The following is a 12638-nucleotide window of genomic DNA, read 5'->3' as shown; positions in this document are numbered from 1 at the left end:
CTGCGTTGACTGTGCTTGACCCTTTGTGCCTTGGTTGTCGAATGTTTCGGAAGTCGGACGGTCTTCCGGAACGGATTACGTTCGACAACCGAGGTACCACTGTACAGGTCTGCCTTCAGATCATAGGTGCCAACTCCCTAAGGCCCTGGGTCCTGAGCACCCACAAAATTCCCCATGGAGGGGTGGGGCACCCACAAATTTCTGTGTATGGCACCCACAACCCTCGGCACCCACGGTCGTAGGGCCAAGCTGACACTCCTGCTTAGATGTCTTCTAATTACGTACTTATCTCCTTGGCTCGGGGGTTGCATGACTCCACCCCCTCCAACACTTCTCTGGTGAAAACAGGGACATCCTAAGGAAAAGCAGAACATTCTGGGATCAAATCAGAAACCAGGACGGCTTCTGTAAATCCAGGACTGTCCCTGGAAAAGGGGCGCTTTTAGGTCTGCCACCTCAACGCATTTTGTCTAAGTAGCCAAAGACCTGCTTGAAGTTGAATGTTTTCACCTGGTGCCTAGAGATAGGTAAGGAAGGGGCCAGGTGAGACTTCCTGGGGGATGGCATTCCCCAAGCGGGGCGCCACCACAAAAAAGGCCCCATTCTTGTTGTTACGAGGAGAGCAAGGACCAAAGGCTCAGGCAGGAGCTGGGTGGCTAGGGCTTCTTGAAAAAATTGGTCCGTGGAAAAGGAAAGGGTGCCCGATGAGAAGTGTAGACTCCTGGTTTTGCTGAGTTAGGAGAACTCAGAAGGACAGCAGCGAACCGGTGTAGGAATGAGACCTGAAGCTTCAGAGCGCTCTGACTTAAAATTGTTCTGCTAAATTGGAATAAGTTGTCGGCGCATGAAGCTCTAGACGCAAGCTTTAACCACTGGGAGAGGAAGAGGAATCTTAGAATCGTAGAATCATAGAGTTGGAAGAGACCACAAGGGCCATCCAGTCCAACCCCCTGCCAAGCAGGAAACACCATCAAAGCATTCTTGACATATGCCTGTTAAGCCTCTGCTTAAAGACCTCCAAAGAAGGAGACTCCACCACGCTCCTTGGCAGCAAATTCCACTGCCGAACAGCTCTTACTGTCAGGAAGTTCTTCCTAATGTTTAGGTGGAATCTTCTTTCTTGTAGTTTGAATCCATTGCTCCGTGTCCGCTTCTCTGGAGCAGCAGAAAACAACCTTTCTCCCTCCTCCATATGACATCCTTTCATATATTTGAGCATGGCTATCATATCACCCCTTAACCTTCTCTTCTCCAGGCTAAACATACCCAGCTCCCTAAGCCGTTCCTCATAAGGCATCGTTTCCAGGCCTTTGACCATTTTGGTTGCCCTCCTCTGGACACGTTCCAGCTTGTCAGTATCCTTCTTGAACTGCGGTGCCCAGAACTGGACACAGTACTCCAGGTGAGGTCTGACCAGAGCAGAATACAGTGGTACTATTACTTCCCTAGATCTAGATGCTATACTAAGAGTGCGGGGGGGGGGGAGCGTGCTAGCCCTGCCCCCGCCTGGACTTCGCCCCCTAGAAGCTCTGCCACTGGCTTGAACCTCTATGTTAGGGAACTGTGGTAGCTTGTACCTCAACAGCCAGAGCAGAGACGGAACATTTACCTGAGGGATATTTCAATGTCAAGCAACTTGAAGAGGTTCCTCGAAGACCAAAAACCTCCTCAATTGCAGGAAGCCAGGGAACTGGTTAAGCAACTAAAACTTTCCATTTCACCAGTTGATAAAGCCTGACTTAAAAGATGCCTTTATCACCTGGGGGGGAAAAACAACAACACCTTTCCTCCTTTAAAGAAGTTGAGTTTGAATTACATTGTGGTGCTATATGCAAACCGCAGCCTGGCACACACAAAATGCTAGCCAAACCATGTTTTTGCATGAACAGGCAAACAATTGGGCTGTAGTAGGGGAGATAGGAAATCAGAGATTGGCTTATTCCTACAATTTGAATGATATCATTATTCTATAATAATAATAATAATAATAATAATAATAATAATAATAATAAGATAATAATAATAAGATTTATACCCCCCCATCTGGCTGGGTTTCTCCAGCCATTCTGGGCGGCTTCCAACACAATATTAAAATACAATAATCTATTAAACATTAAAAGCTTCCCTAAACAGGGCTGCCTTCAGATGTCTTCTAAAAGTCTGGTAGTTGTTTTTCTCTTTGACATCTGGTGGGAGGGCGTTCCACAGGGCGGGTGCCACTACCGAGAAGGCCCTCTGCCTGGTTCCCTATAACTTGGCTTCTTGCAGCGAGGGAACCGCCAGAAGGCCCTCAGTGCTGGACCTCAGTGTCCGGGCTGAATGATGGGGGTGGAGACGCTCCTTCAGGTCTACTGGACCGAGACAGTTTAGGGCTTTAAAGGTCAGCAACAACACTTTGAATTGTGCTCGGAAACTTACTGGGAGCCAATGTAGGTCTTTCAAGACCAGTGTTATGTGGTCTCGGCGGCCGCTCCCAGTCCCCAGTCAAGCTGCCGCATTCTGGATTAGTTGTAGCTTCCGTGTCACCTTCAAAGGTTGCCCCGCATAGAGCGCATTGCAGTAATCCAAGCGGGAGATAACCAGAGCATGCACCACTCTGGCGAGACAGTCTGCAGGCAGGTAGGGTCTCAGCCTGCGTACCAGATGGAGCTGATAAACAGCTGCCCTGGACACAGAATTGACCTGCGCCTCCATGGACAGCTATATATTCTCTACTAACTATTAGCCTACATGTTGTGTTTGTATTGTTGTGAGAGGGGAGATAGGGGATAATTCGGTCCTCCTCTGGTCATTGTGCTGCTGAGCCAAACCACGGTCTGGTCAAAAGTGTCATCGAAACCAGACATTTTCTCAACTGATTGGCAGTTTTTATTACATCCATGGCCAAAAATGAAAGCGAGGGGAGGTCTCCCCTCGCATTGTGAAACTTTTCGGCTCACTGTCTATCGACTTTATACAAATAGGAGTCTGGGATAAGATGTTCTGATTTTTGAGAAAGGTGTTTTGCTTTTTTTAAAATCCATTTTGCAAAAGGAACCGCTGCGAAAACAGATGGACATTAGAAGATGGAAAACAAAACTATAAAACGCCGCGGGAGTCCCCATTGCACCGGGGTTAAAATAACAAAGTCCAAGACTATCAGCATTATCTGATAATCAGTTCAATTCCAGATTTGCCAGGCGTGTGTTGCCTTGAGAATGATGGCTCTCCTTTGCTGTGTATGAAATAATGTGTCATTTTCTTCATATTCCTGATACCAAGCACCCAGCGTCGGATTTTGGGCTGTTTTCCGTTGACTGGCAATTCCTACTTGAGTTGCCAAGGTCTTATATAAGACCAAGAACTTGCGATATTTGGTTGCTAATTTGTTTGTATTGCCTAAAAACTGGCTTTTGGGATAGGGTTGGATATTTCACGATTTAATCTGTATTATGTTATATTAAAACAGAGAGAGAGAAAGAACTAAGTATGTCATCTTGAGCTCCTTGGGGAATAGACTTAGAACCATAGAATTAGACTTAGAACCATAGAATTGCAGAGTTGGAAGGGTCCCCCAAGGGTCCTCTAGTCCAACCCCCTGCTACGCAGGGATCTTTCGCCCAACGTGGGGCTCGAACCCACAAACCCGAGATTAAGCTTCGCCCCATAGCTGCTCCAGGAGGAAGCAGACGCCATCCCTCCATCTCCAACACAGGACACTGCTCATTTCATTTCCCTTTTTGTTTCGTCAGCCGACCTCACAGGGTCGTTGTGCGGATTAAATGGGGAAGAACCATGTACAGCCATTCATGCTACTTTGGGGGGGGGAGAAGCGGGGTGTATAAACGCAACAAATAAGAGATAAACTAAAATGATTTTTGTGTGTGTGTGTGTGCAATTGCTAAGTGAGATGGGGATAAAGGCGGCGGGGGGGGGGGGAAGCGAGGAGAAATTGACCGAACCCTGGTTCCTTGTAACAGCCTGCCAACTCAGCTCCAGAAAGGAAATCGGAGGGGGAAGCTCCCATTTGCAAGGTGCAGGATGAGGCCATTTGCCTTGCCTTCTGGGCTGGCATTTCAGCAGACTACAACCTCTTTGCCGGGCTGGCAGGAAGCCCAGAGTTTATGCCTCAAGGCCGGGAAGATACACAGAGAACTTATTCCAAGGTTGCCAATGAGGCATAGGCTTCGGAGAACCCTCTGCAGAGGATGAGCTCGTGAACTTGGAACCATAGAAATGGAGAGCTGGAAGGGAACCCATGGGTCATCTAGACCAACCCCTCCCCCCTGCAATGTTGACACTGCTATTCCTCCCGCTTGGCTGTGAGGGGCAGGCTGCGGCTGGCCAGCAGAGCGAGGTTGGCCCAGGGCGGAAAGGCACCCAGATTTCCAGTGCAGTGTTCAATCACAGGGGCCGGGAAAAGCATTTGGGCAAGGATGAACTAGGGGCAGAGGGGATGTAGAGGGAAGAGAAAGGGCAAGGCATGGAAACCCAGCCAGCACATTTCCCTTGGCAATACACTCCCTTTATTCAGCGTCTTGAGGACTAGTACCTTATATTGCAGGGGAAGGTGTGTAGCTCAGCAGCAGGTTTTGTTGTTTAGTCGTTTAGTCGTGTCCGACTCTTCATGACCCCATGGACCATAGCACGCCAGGCACTCCTGTCTTGCACTTCCTCCCGCAGTTTGGTCAAACTCATGTTCGTAGCTTCGAGCAGCAGGTTTAATCCACAGCATTTCCATCTAAGTTGAAACCCCGGAGAGTCACTGCCTCGACCCAGTATACCTGAAGGGGCGTCTCCACCCCCATTGTCCAGCCCGGACACTGAGGTCCAGCTCCGAGGGCCTTCTGGCAGTTCCCTCCCTGTGAGAAGCAAGGTTACAGGGAACCAGGCAGAGGGCCTTCTTGGTGGTGGCGCCCTGCCTGTGGAACGCCCTCCTATCAGATGTTGAGGAAATAAACAACTACCTGACTTTTAGAAGATATCTGAAAGCAGCCCTATTTAGGGAAGTTTTTAATGTTTGGTGTTTTATTGTTTTTTTGATATTCTGTTGGAAGCCGCCCAGGGTGGCTGGGGAAACGCAGCCAGATGGGCGGGGTATAAACAATGAATTATTATTATTATTATTAGCTCCATAGATTATTATTATCCATAGATGGACCAATGGGCTGAGTCGGTTTAAGGCTCTTCAAACCGGACCTGGTAATTACAATTATGAGGGACCGTTAAAGGAACAGGCTGTTGATCGGGGAAAGCTTTGCAAGCAGAATGTCCCGGGGTTCGAAGTCAGGGCCTCCAAAACAAAAATGTGTCTAGGAAAACAGAATTTCCGCTATCCAGAGGAACAGAAACCCCGGCTGGATAGATCAATGGTCTTACTCAGGATGTAGGTAAAGGTAAAGGACCCCTTGACTGGACTTCAGTCAAAGGTGACTATGGTGTTGTGGTGCTCATCTTGCTTTCAGGCCAAGGGAGCCGGCGTTTGTCCACAGACGGCTTTTTGGGTCATGTGTACCAAACTGTAAACTCCAGTTTCTCCCCCCCCCCGTAAGTGTATGCATATATAGATGGAATTGCTTTTATATATATATATATATATATATATATATATATATATATATATATATAATTATTTTTATTAAAGATTTTATTGGGTTACAAAGGTAGCGCAATGTCTCATTATTTTTTTCCATGCATCATTTTTACACAGCAATTTTACTTGTTGAGACATTATGAGGAAGGGGGGGGAAGAGGTGGGTGGGATGGGGAGTTGGGTGTGGTGGATTGCTGATGTTTCTGTTTTTCTTGATATGTGTAGGGGTTCAGCGTCAGCGTCGTTTGTGCAGGTTCTCTGTTGTCTGTTTGTGTTTCTTTGTTGGTGAGAGAGGTCAGGATTTGTCTTAGAATGTGGTTGTTCATTTATGGTTGGCTGTGGTGATCCTTAGTTTCTTGCGTGAGTGGGGAGAGAGGGTGTTTTGATTAGGTTAGCCATATTGATTTGTATGCTGACGGTAAGTTTTTGTCATTGTCCTGTTGGGCTGTATAAGCGATGAAGGGGAACCATACTGGGGTGAAGGTGTCTTCTTCTGTTTGTCCCCGTGTCAGTTTCAGCTTACTGGTTAGTTTTTCTAGTAGGGCTGTTTCCCATACAACTTGGTACCATTGGTCCATGCCCACTCCCGATAGGTCCCTCCAGTGCCTGGCTATGATGTTTCTGGTTGCTGACAACAGATGGATTATAAGTTCTTTATGATCTGAGTGAGCGTTGTTATCTTGAAAGATATTTAGTAAAACCAATTCGATGGAATTGCTTTTACGTCAACACTACAGTGGAACCTCGGTTTGCGACTGCCTCCGTTTACGACGAACTCGGAGAGTGACTGCTGCGGACCCGGAAGTATTTACATCCGGGTTTCCCGCGCGCGTGGATGCGCAGAAGCGATCTGCGCAGCTTGCGCATGTGCAGAAGCGATCTGCGCAGCACGTGCGTGCGCAGAAGCGCTCTATCGGCGCTTTGTGCATGTGCAGAAGCGTGCCTTCAACAAGCGACGGACTCGGGGAGTGACCGGCTCCCCGGAACGGATCATCGTCGTAAACTGAGGTACCACTGTAATCGTTGCGAACTGTTTCCATATTCCGGATGTTTTCACTGCGAAAGTCCTTTGAGATATTCCAGTGGGGAGAGATTCACAATAAGTAAACCGTTCTGGTGTGGGCAGTTGTAAGGGGGGGTGGGGAGTCCTCCTGACTGAGACAGCTCAGTCGGTACAGCGTGAGCCACTTAATCTCAGGGTTGTGATTTTGAGTCCCACGTTGGGGAAAAAGACTCCTACACTGCAGGGGGTTGGACCAAAATTCTATGATACTTCCAAGATTCCCCAGGATTTTATAGAAGAAATTCAGAACAGCTGGATGAAACATTAGAAATGTGCCGCAGCCTCCGATGGATTTGGGGACGGATCCAGAGTGGGGTGGGTGTTCTCTGTGTTGGGTACAGGATAGCAGAGAGGCTGTTCACAGCCCCCAATCTTTACCTTTGGAAGGAAGAACATACAGCCACAGACGAGACCTATTTGGAGAATTTTTTATTGCTCTGTTCATTGCTTCCTACCCATCTCCAGATAAATCTTATATAAATAATACAAACCAACAACACGTACAAAACATTGGCGACACAAACAAGAATAAGTTAACAATAAATAAGAGGACCGGGTTTTAAACACACACACACACACACACACACACACACACACACACACAAACCAGGTTGATGTTTTTTGACAGGTGCTCAGAGAACGGGGGACATGATCAAACTCGTCTCTCTCTCACACACACCCCCCCGCAAGACCCTGCTTTTGACATATATGCCCTAAAAGAACCCCAGAATTACTACTTATCCTCTACATTTAATATCACCCACTTATAAATAAAGCTCTTTGTTTGCTGCATTAAAGTGCTTGTAACCTGTAATGGTGTTTCACTGACACTGTGATCCCCCATTGGTTGGGTTTTTAGGGGAAGAGGTCCCTGATTGGTTGAGACGGACTTCTGAGAGAAGAGGTCCTTGGTTGGTTGGGATGGCTTGAGTGAAATGAGGTCCCTGATTGGTTGGGATGGGCTCTTGAAGAAGAAGAAGAAGAAGAGGACGAGGAGGAGGAGTTTGGATTTTATATCCCGCTTTATCACTACCCGAAGGAGTCTCAAAGCGGCTAACATTCTCCTTTCCCTTCCTCCCCCACAACAAACTCTCTGTGAGGTGAGTGAGGCTGAGAGACTTCAAAGAAATGTGACTAGCCCGAGGTCACCCAGCAGCTGCATGTGGAGGAGCAGGGAAGCGAACCCGGTTCACCAGATTAAGAGCCCACTGCTCTTAACCACTACACCACACTGGTGTAGTGATAAGAGGTCTTTGGTTGGGACAGGGTTTTGTGAAAAGAGGCCCTGATTGGGATGGGCTTTTGATAAAAAGAGGTCCCTGGTTGGCTAAGACAAAATTTCAAGAAAAGATGACCTAAATAAGATAGGTCCTTGATCCCTGATTGGTTGGGAAGGGCTTTTGGGGAAAATAGGTCCCTGATTGGTTGGGATGGGCTTTTGATAAAAGAGGTCCCTGGTTGGCTAAGACAAACTTTCAAGAAAAGATGACCTAGATAAGATAGGTCCTTGATCCCTGATTGGTTGGGAAGGGCTTTTGGGGAAAATAGGTCCCTGATTGGTTGGGATGGGCTTTTGATAAAAGAGGTCCCTGGTTGGTTAGGACAGACCTTTGAGAAAAGATGACCTAGTAGTAAAAAGGAGCTGCCAATTGGGCAATGCACTGGTGCACAGCTGGCAAGAAGAGACGATGTTCAGAACACACACATCCTCCCCAAAAGTGCTGTTTTGCACCGACCCTGGGCTGTTCCTATTGTCCTGTTGCTCCAGACAGACGGGATGCTGCTTCCCGCAGAGCCCCTCTCTCCGCCCTCCCCAGGCTGCTACGCACAGTGGCAGCGTGTGACGATCATGTCGTCAAAGAGCTGCGTGACCACCTTCCCGTCGCTGGCGTAATGCATGAGGACCATGGGTTCGTAGGCGGCTGGGACGCAGCACGGCGCCGGTGTCTCCCCAGACAGGCTATGGAGCCTGGCCTTGATCTGGGCATGCATGCTGGCCGGCTTGTAGTTGTGGGGGCACGAACCCTCGCAGAACCTCATGGAGTAGCTGCTGGGCGCCAGCACCCAGTCGGACCACCCGATGTCGGCAAAGGAGACCTTGAGCGAGCGGAGGCAGCATTTGGTGTCGCCTTTGCCGCACTCCTCGTCCAGCTGCCTCGGCTTCCGGACCCGCCTGCGCCCCTGCGTCTCGACCTCCAGGGGGAGCCACTCTCTCCCTTCCAGGGTGGAGGCAGCCACATCCATGGGAAACTCCAGACCCAAATGGAGCCTCGGGTCGGGGCTGGCTAGCCACTGCCCCACGGCGTCTCCAAGGTTGAGGACGGGTGTGGTCCTCGAGACCACCTGGGAGGACAGGAGCACGGGGGTTTCTCCATCCCCACCGGCCAGTCTGTAGATGTTGACGTGAGCCAACCCTGTTGAGTTGAGCTGGGAGATGCCAGGGATGTCCGGGAACTTCTTGGACAGAGTCAGCTCGGCCCGAAAGACATGGAGGCCCTGGCTGAGCGCTGCTGTCCTGGAGACTTCCAGACCGTATAGGGGCCTAAGTGGGTCACTGGTGTCCCCGGTACCTGCAGCCAGTCCTTGCCCCAGAAGCTTAACTGTGGAGAGAATGAAGAGAGGAAGATGTCAGGAGCGGGCCAGCAATAAATCACACAGAGCAGGCGATGTTAACTCTTTATTAGCAAGAACACAATCTGCACAGACTCGGTGGGGTGTCAGCCCACATGAGCACAGCAGCTCATCCCTGGTAGGCCTTGCCCCATGGATCAGTGGCTGAGGCTGAAGGCCCCTGTCTTCCCCATAGATGTCTAGGTCTGCTCCTCTCCTCAGTGTTTTCCAAGCAATCAGAGATGGTGCCTGTGTGGAGCCAGCCTTTCCTCCGCCCTCTTCGTGCCTCTCTTGGTTCTGGGAGACAAGAGGAGAGGGGAGCTTGTTGCAGCAGAAGGGGGAGACCCCCATGCCTCTTCCCCAGCTGGACTCCTCTCTGCCTCTTGGCCTCCCTCCTCTCCTGCTTCTGAACTTCTCTCTGTCACAGACTCTCCCCGCTCACTAAGTCCTGTTGCCTCTTCAGCTTCCGACACCTCCTCTTCCCAGTCTGCTCCCTCTGACCATTCGTCCCACTGCCCCTTGGGACACCCCAAGAAGCCGGCGGCTGCTACGCATAACACATTTAAAAATATGTTTAAAATAGCCATTCCCAAGCACTCTGCAGTATTTCTACCAGGGATGATAGGGGCAGAGGCTCCCAAAGAGATGGTCAAGTCATTTATCTACGTTACTACCTCAACCAGAATCCTGTATACACAGAAGTGGAAAGATGGAGAAGCCCCAACGAAAGAATGGATTTTAAAGTTGATAGACCAGGCAGAGAGGGCAAAGATGGTGGCTAAAAGAAAAAAAGATATCGAAAAGACAGGGAGAACTTTGCTGAAGAGTGGATGTTCTTTTCAGAGTATTTGTGTGTCTGGGGGGAATTATAAGAAGGTCCCCGATAACTGCTGGAAGTGTAAACAAACAGGGGGTTCTTTTTTTAAAATATGTGGTGGGCTTGTAAAAAAGCTGGGGTAGTTTGGGATAGGATATTAAGGTAAAGGTAAAGGTAAAGGGACCCCTGACCATTAGGTCCAGTCGTGACCGACTCTGGGGTTACGCGCTCATCTCGCATTATTGGCCGAGGGAGCCGGCGTATAGCTTCCAGGTCATGTGGCCAGCATGACAAAGCCGCTTCTGGCAAACCAGAGCAGCACATGGAAACGCTGTTTACCTTCCCGCTGTAGCGGTTCCTATTTATCTACTTGCATTTTGACGTGCTTTCGAACTGCTAGGTTGGCAGGAGCTGGGACCAAGCAACGGGAGCTCACCCCGTCACAGGGATTCGAACCGCCGACCTTCTGATCAGCAAGCCCTAGGCTCGGTGGTTTAACCCACAGCGCCACCTGGGTCCCTCCTAGGGATAGGATATACGATGAGATAAAAAAGATGTTTAAAGTGAGTTTACAAAACAAAACAAAAAACCACATTGAAGCTTTCCTGCTAGGAATCGTAAGGATAGAAAATCCAAAAGGGATGTTGAAGTTGTTTAACTACGGCCGCTAGGATTCTTCACGCTCAGAAATGGAAAGATGAAGAAGTTCCTACTACTAAAGAAGAACGGATAAGCAAAGTAATGAGCTATGTCAGTGGTTTTCAACCCTGGGGTGCCTTGAATGATGGTCAGGGATGCTGCGGGCAACCCTGACCTCCATCCCTCTTTCTTTCTTTCTTTCTCTCCCTCCCCTGATGCCCTCTGGCGTCTCTGCTTCCCAAAGGCTTGCACAGCCGTTTGTTGCAGCAGCCCTGGCTGCAAGCTCCACAGGCGAATGGTGCCTCTGGGGCTGGCCAGGGGGTGCTGGGTGCCAGGGGCTTCGGTGGCTTCGGAGAAAGCAAGCAAGCAAGCGGGCAGGGGAGCCCAGCCAGCTAGTCTGCCAGCCCTTGCTATTGCGAATGGGCAGACAAATCTCTGGGGCAGGGGAGGGGGGTCAGATCAGAGACCAGGGATGGAAGCAGTGGCTGCCTGGAGGACTCCCAAGGAGAGGGGAGAGGAGGCTGAGAGAACACTCCACAAGGGAGGGTGTTCAAAAAGGGGTGAGGGGCTGCCAGCTCTGCAGGGAAGGGGGGACATAACTGGGCTCCTGAGCCCCACAGGGGAGCTGCAGAAAGAATGTAGTTGGTCAAGGGAGCCGTGGACTCAACAAGGTTGACAATCTCTGAGCTAGGTTGAATCAGCAAAGCTAACAGCAAATCTAATTTTTTTGAAGGATGGAAGACCTTTTCGGATTATTTGAAGGAAAATGACAACAGGGAGAATCCGCAACCAGGTTTTGAGCTATGAGCAGCGGAAAGAACGAGAGACTATTGTGTTATGATTATGATTTTTAAAAGAAAGTGAAGATGCAGCAAAGGGGGGGTGGGGATAAGGAAAACGTCACGGGAAATGGTCTCGGAAGCCGAAAATAGAAAAGAAATCTCTTTTTAAAATGCATTGGAATTTTCTGTGTAATTTTTTGGAAATTTAGTAAAAATACTATAAAGAGAGAGAGAGAGAGAGAAAGAGAAAGAGAGAGAGAGAGAGAGAGAGAGAAAGAAAGAAAGAAAGAAAGAAAGAAAGAAAACGACAGTCGAACAAAATCACGACCAGGATTCGAATAACAGGCAAGGGATGGTGATATAAATTATAATGCAGTAGAAAATAAACAGCAGATAAAGGAACACAACAGGAGCATCGTGGACACACGGCTGGGAAGTCGAAACGTAAGGAATTATGAGATTGAAAGCGAACTGAATGATGTCAAATTTTGTGTAAAAATCTTTATATATATATGAATGCAAGGAAGCCGGTGGCTGCTTACCTTTCGCCCTCAGGGTATGAACAGTTTTTGCTGCTGGTGGCAAAGTCTGGTTCGCTCTGAGTTGTGCCAGCATCTCCTGGTAGACCTGTCGAGCCTCTTGCAGCCCACCTTGACCCAATGCCCCTGGCACGCTGGGAGGCTTCTCCATCCCAAGGCGGTCCAGGATGCTTCGTTTGATTGCCTCCAGTTGCGGGTGGGCATCTTGGGGGCTGTGGGGTCGCAGGTCAACCATGCCAGACAGGAGAGACTGGAGGAACAGCACCCAGAGGCTGGTGGCAAGGCGAGAGGCTCCGGGCATCGTGGGTGGGTGGGGGGAAGTCAGAGACCTCGGGGCTGGTGAATTTCTCCAGAGAGCTGTGCTCGGCTTCCCTTCGCTTGGCCCAGACCTTTGGCTTTATACCCGAGGCGAACTTGTCAGCAATGACGTGGAAGTACAGTAAACAGAGAAAAGGGTAAAAAAAAAGAAAAAGATTTTGACAGTTGGCTGGTGTTTTTTCCCCCCTTTCCTTTCCTTTTCTTCCTTGAAGCAATTGCAGGTGCTTGGGGTGGGGATGGGGGGGCAAAGGCGAAAGGGCAAAGGCCAGGTCTGCTGTTCTCTGTGGCAGTGCCCAAC

At 49.4% G+C, this 12638-nt stretch overlaps 1 protein-coding gene across 1 annotated transcript; it reads right to left on the bottom strand.

The window, feature by feature from the left end:
- Positions 1-8379: 8379 nt before the first annotated feature.
- Positions 8380-12323, bottom strand: GDF15 (growth differentiation factor 15). Its single transcript, XM_035117275.3, has 2 exons — positions 12026-12323; positions 8380-9235 (listed from the first exon to the last, which is right to left on the bottom strand). Exons 1-2 carry the CDS (start codon positions 12321-12323, stop codon positions 8457-8459), a joined length of 1077 nt encoding a protein of 358 aa, XP_034973166.1. The 3' UTR covers positions 8380-8456.
- Between the last annotated feature and the right edge of the window lie 315 nt (positions 12324-12638).

Source organism: Zootoca vivipara, chromosome 6, assembly GCF_965207765.1.
Source record: "Zootoca vivipara chromosome 6, rZooViv2.hap1.1, whole genome shotgun sequence".
Lineage (NCBI taxonomy): Eukaryota > Metazoa > Chordata > Lepidosauria > Squamata > Lacertidae > Zootoca > Zootoca vivipara.
The sequence above is the reverse complement of the archived record's forward strand: the minus strand, read 5'-3'. Positions and strand labels throughout refer to the sequence as shown.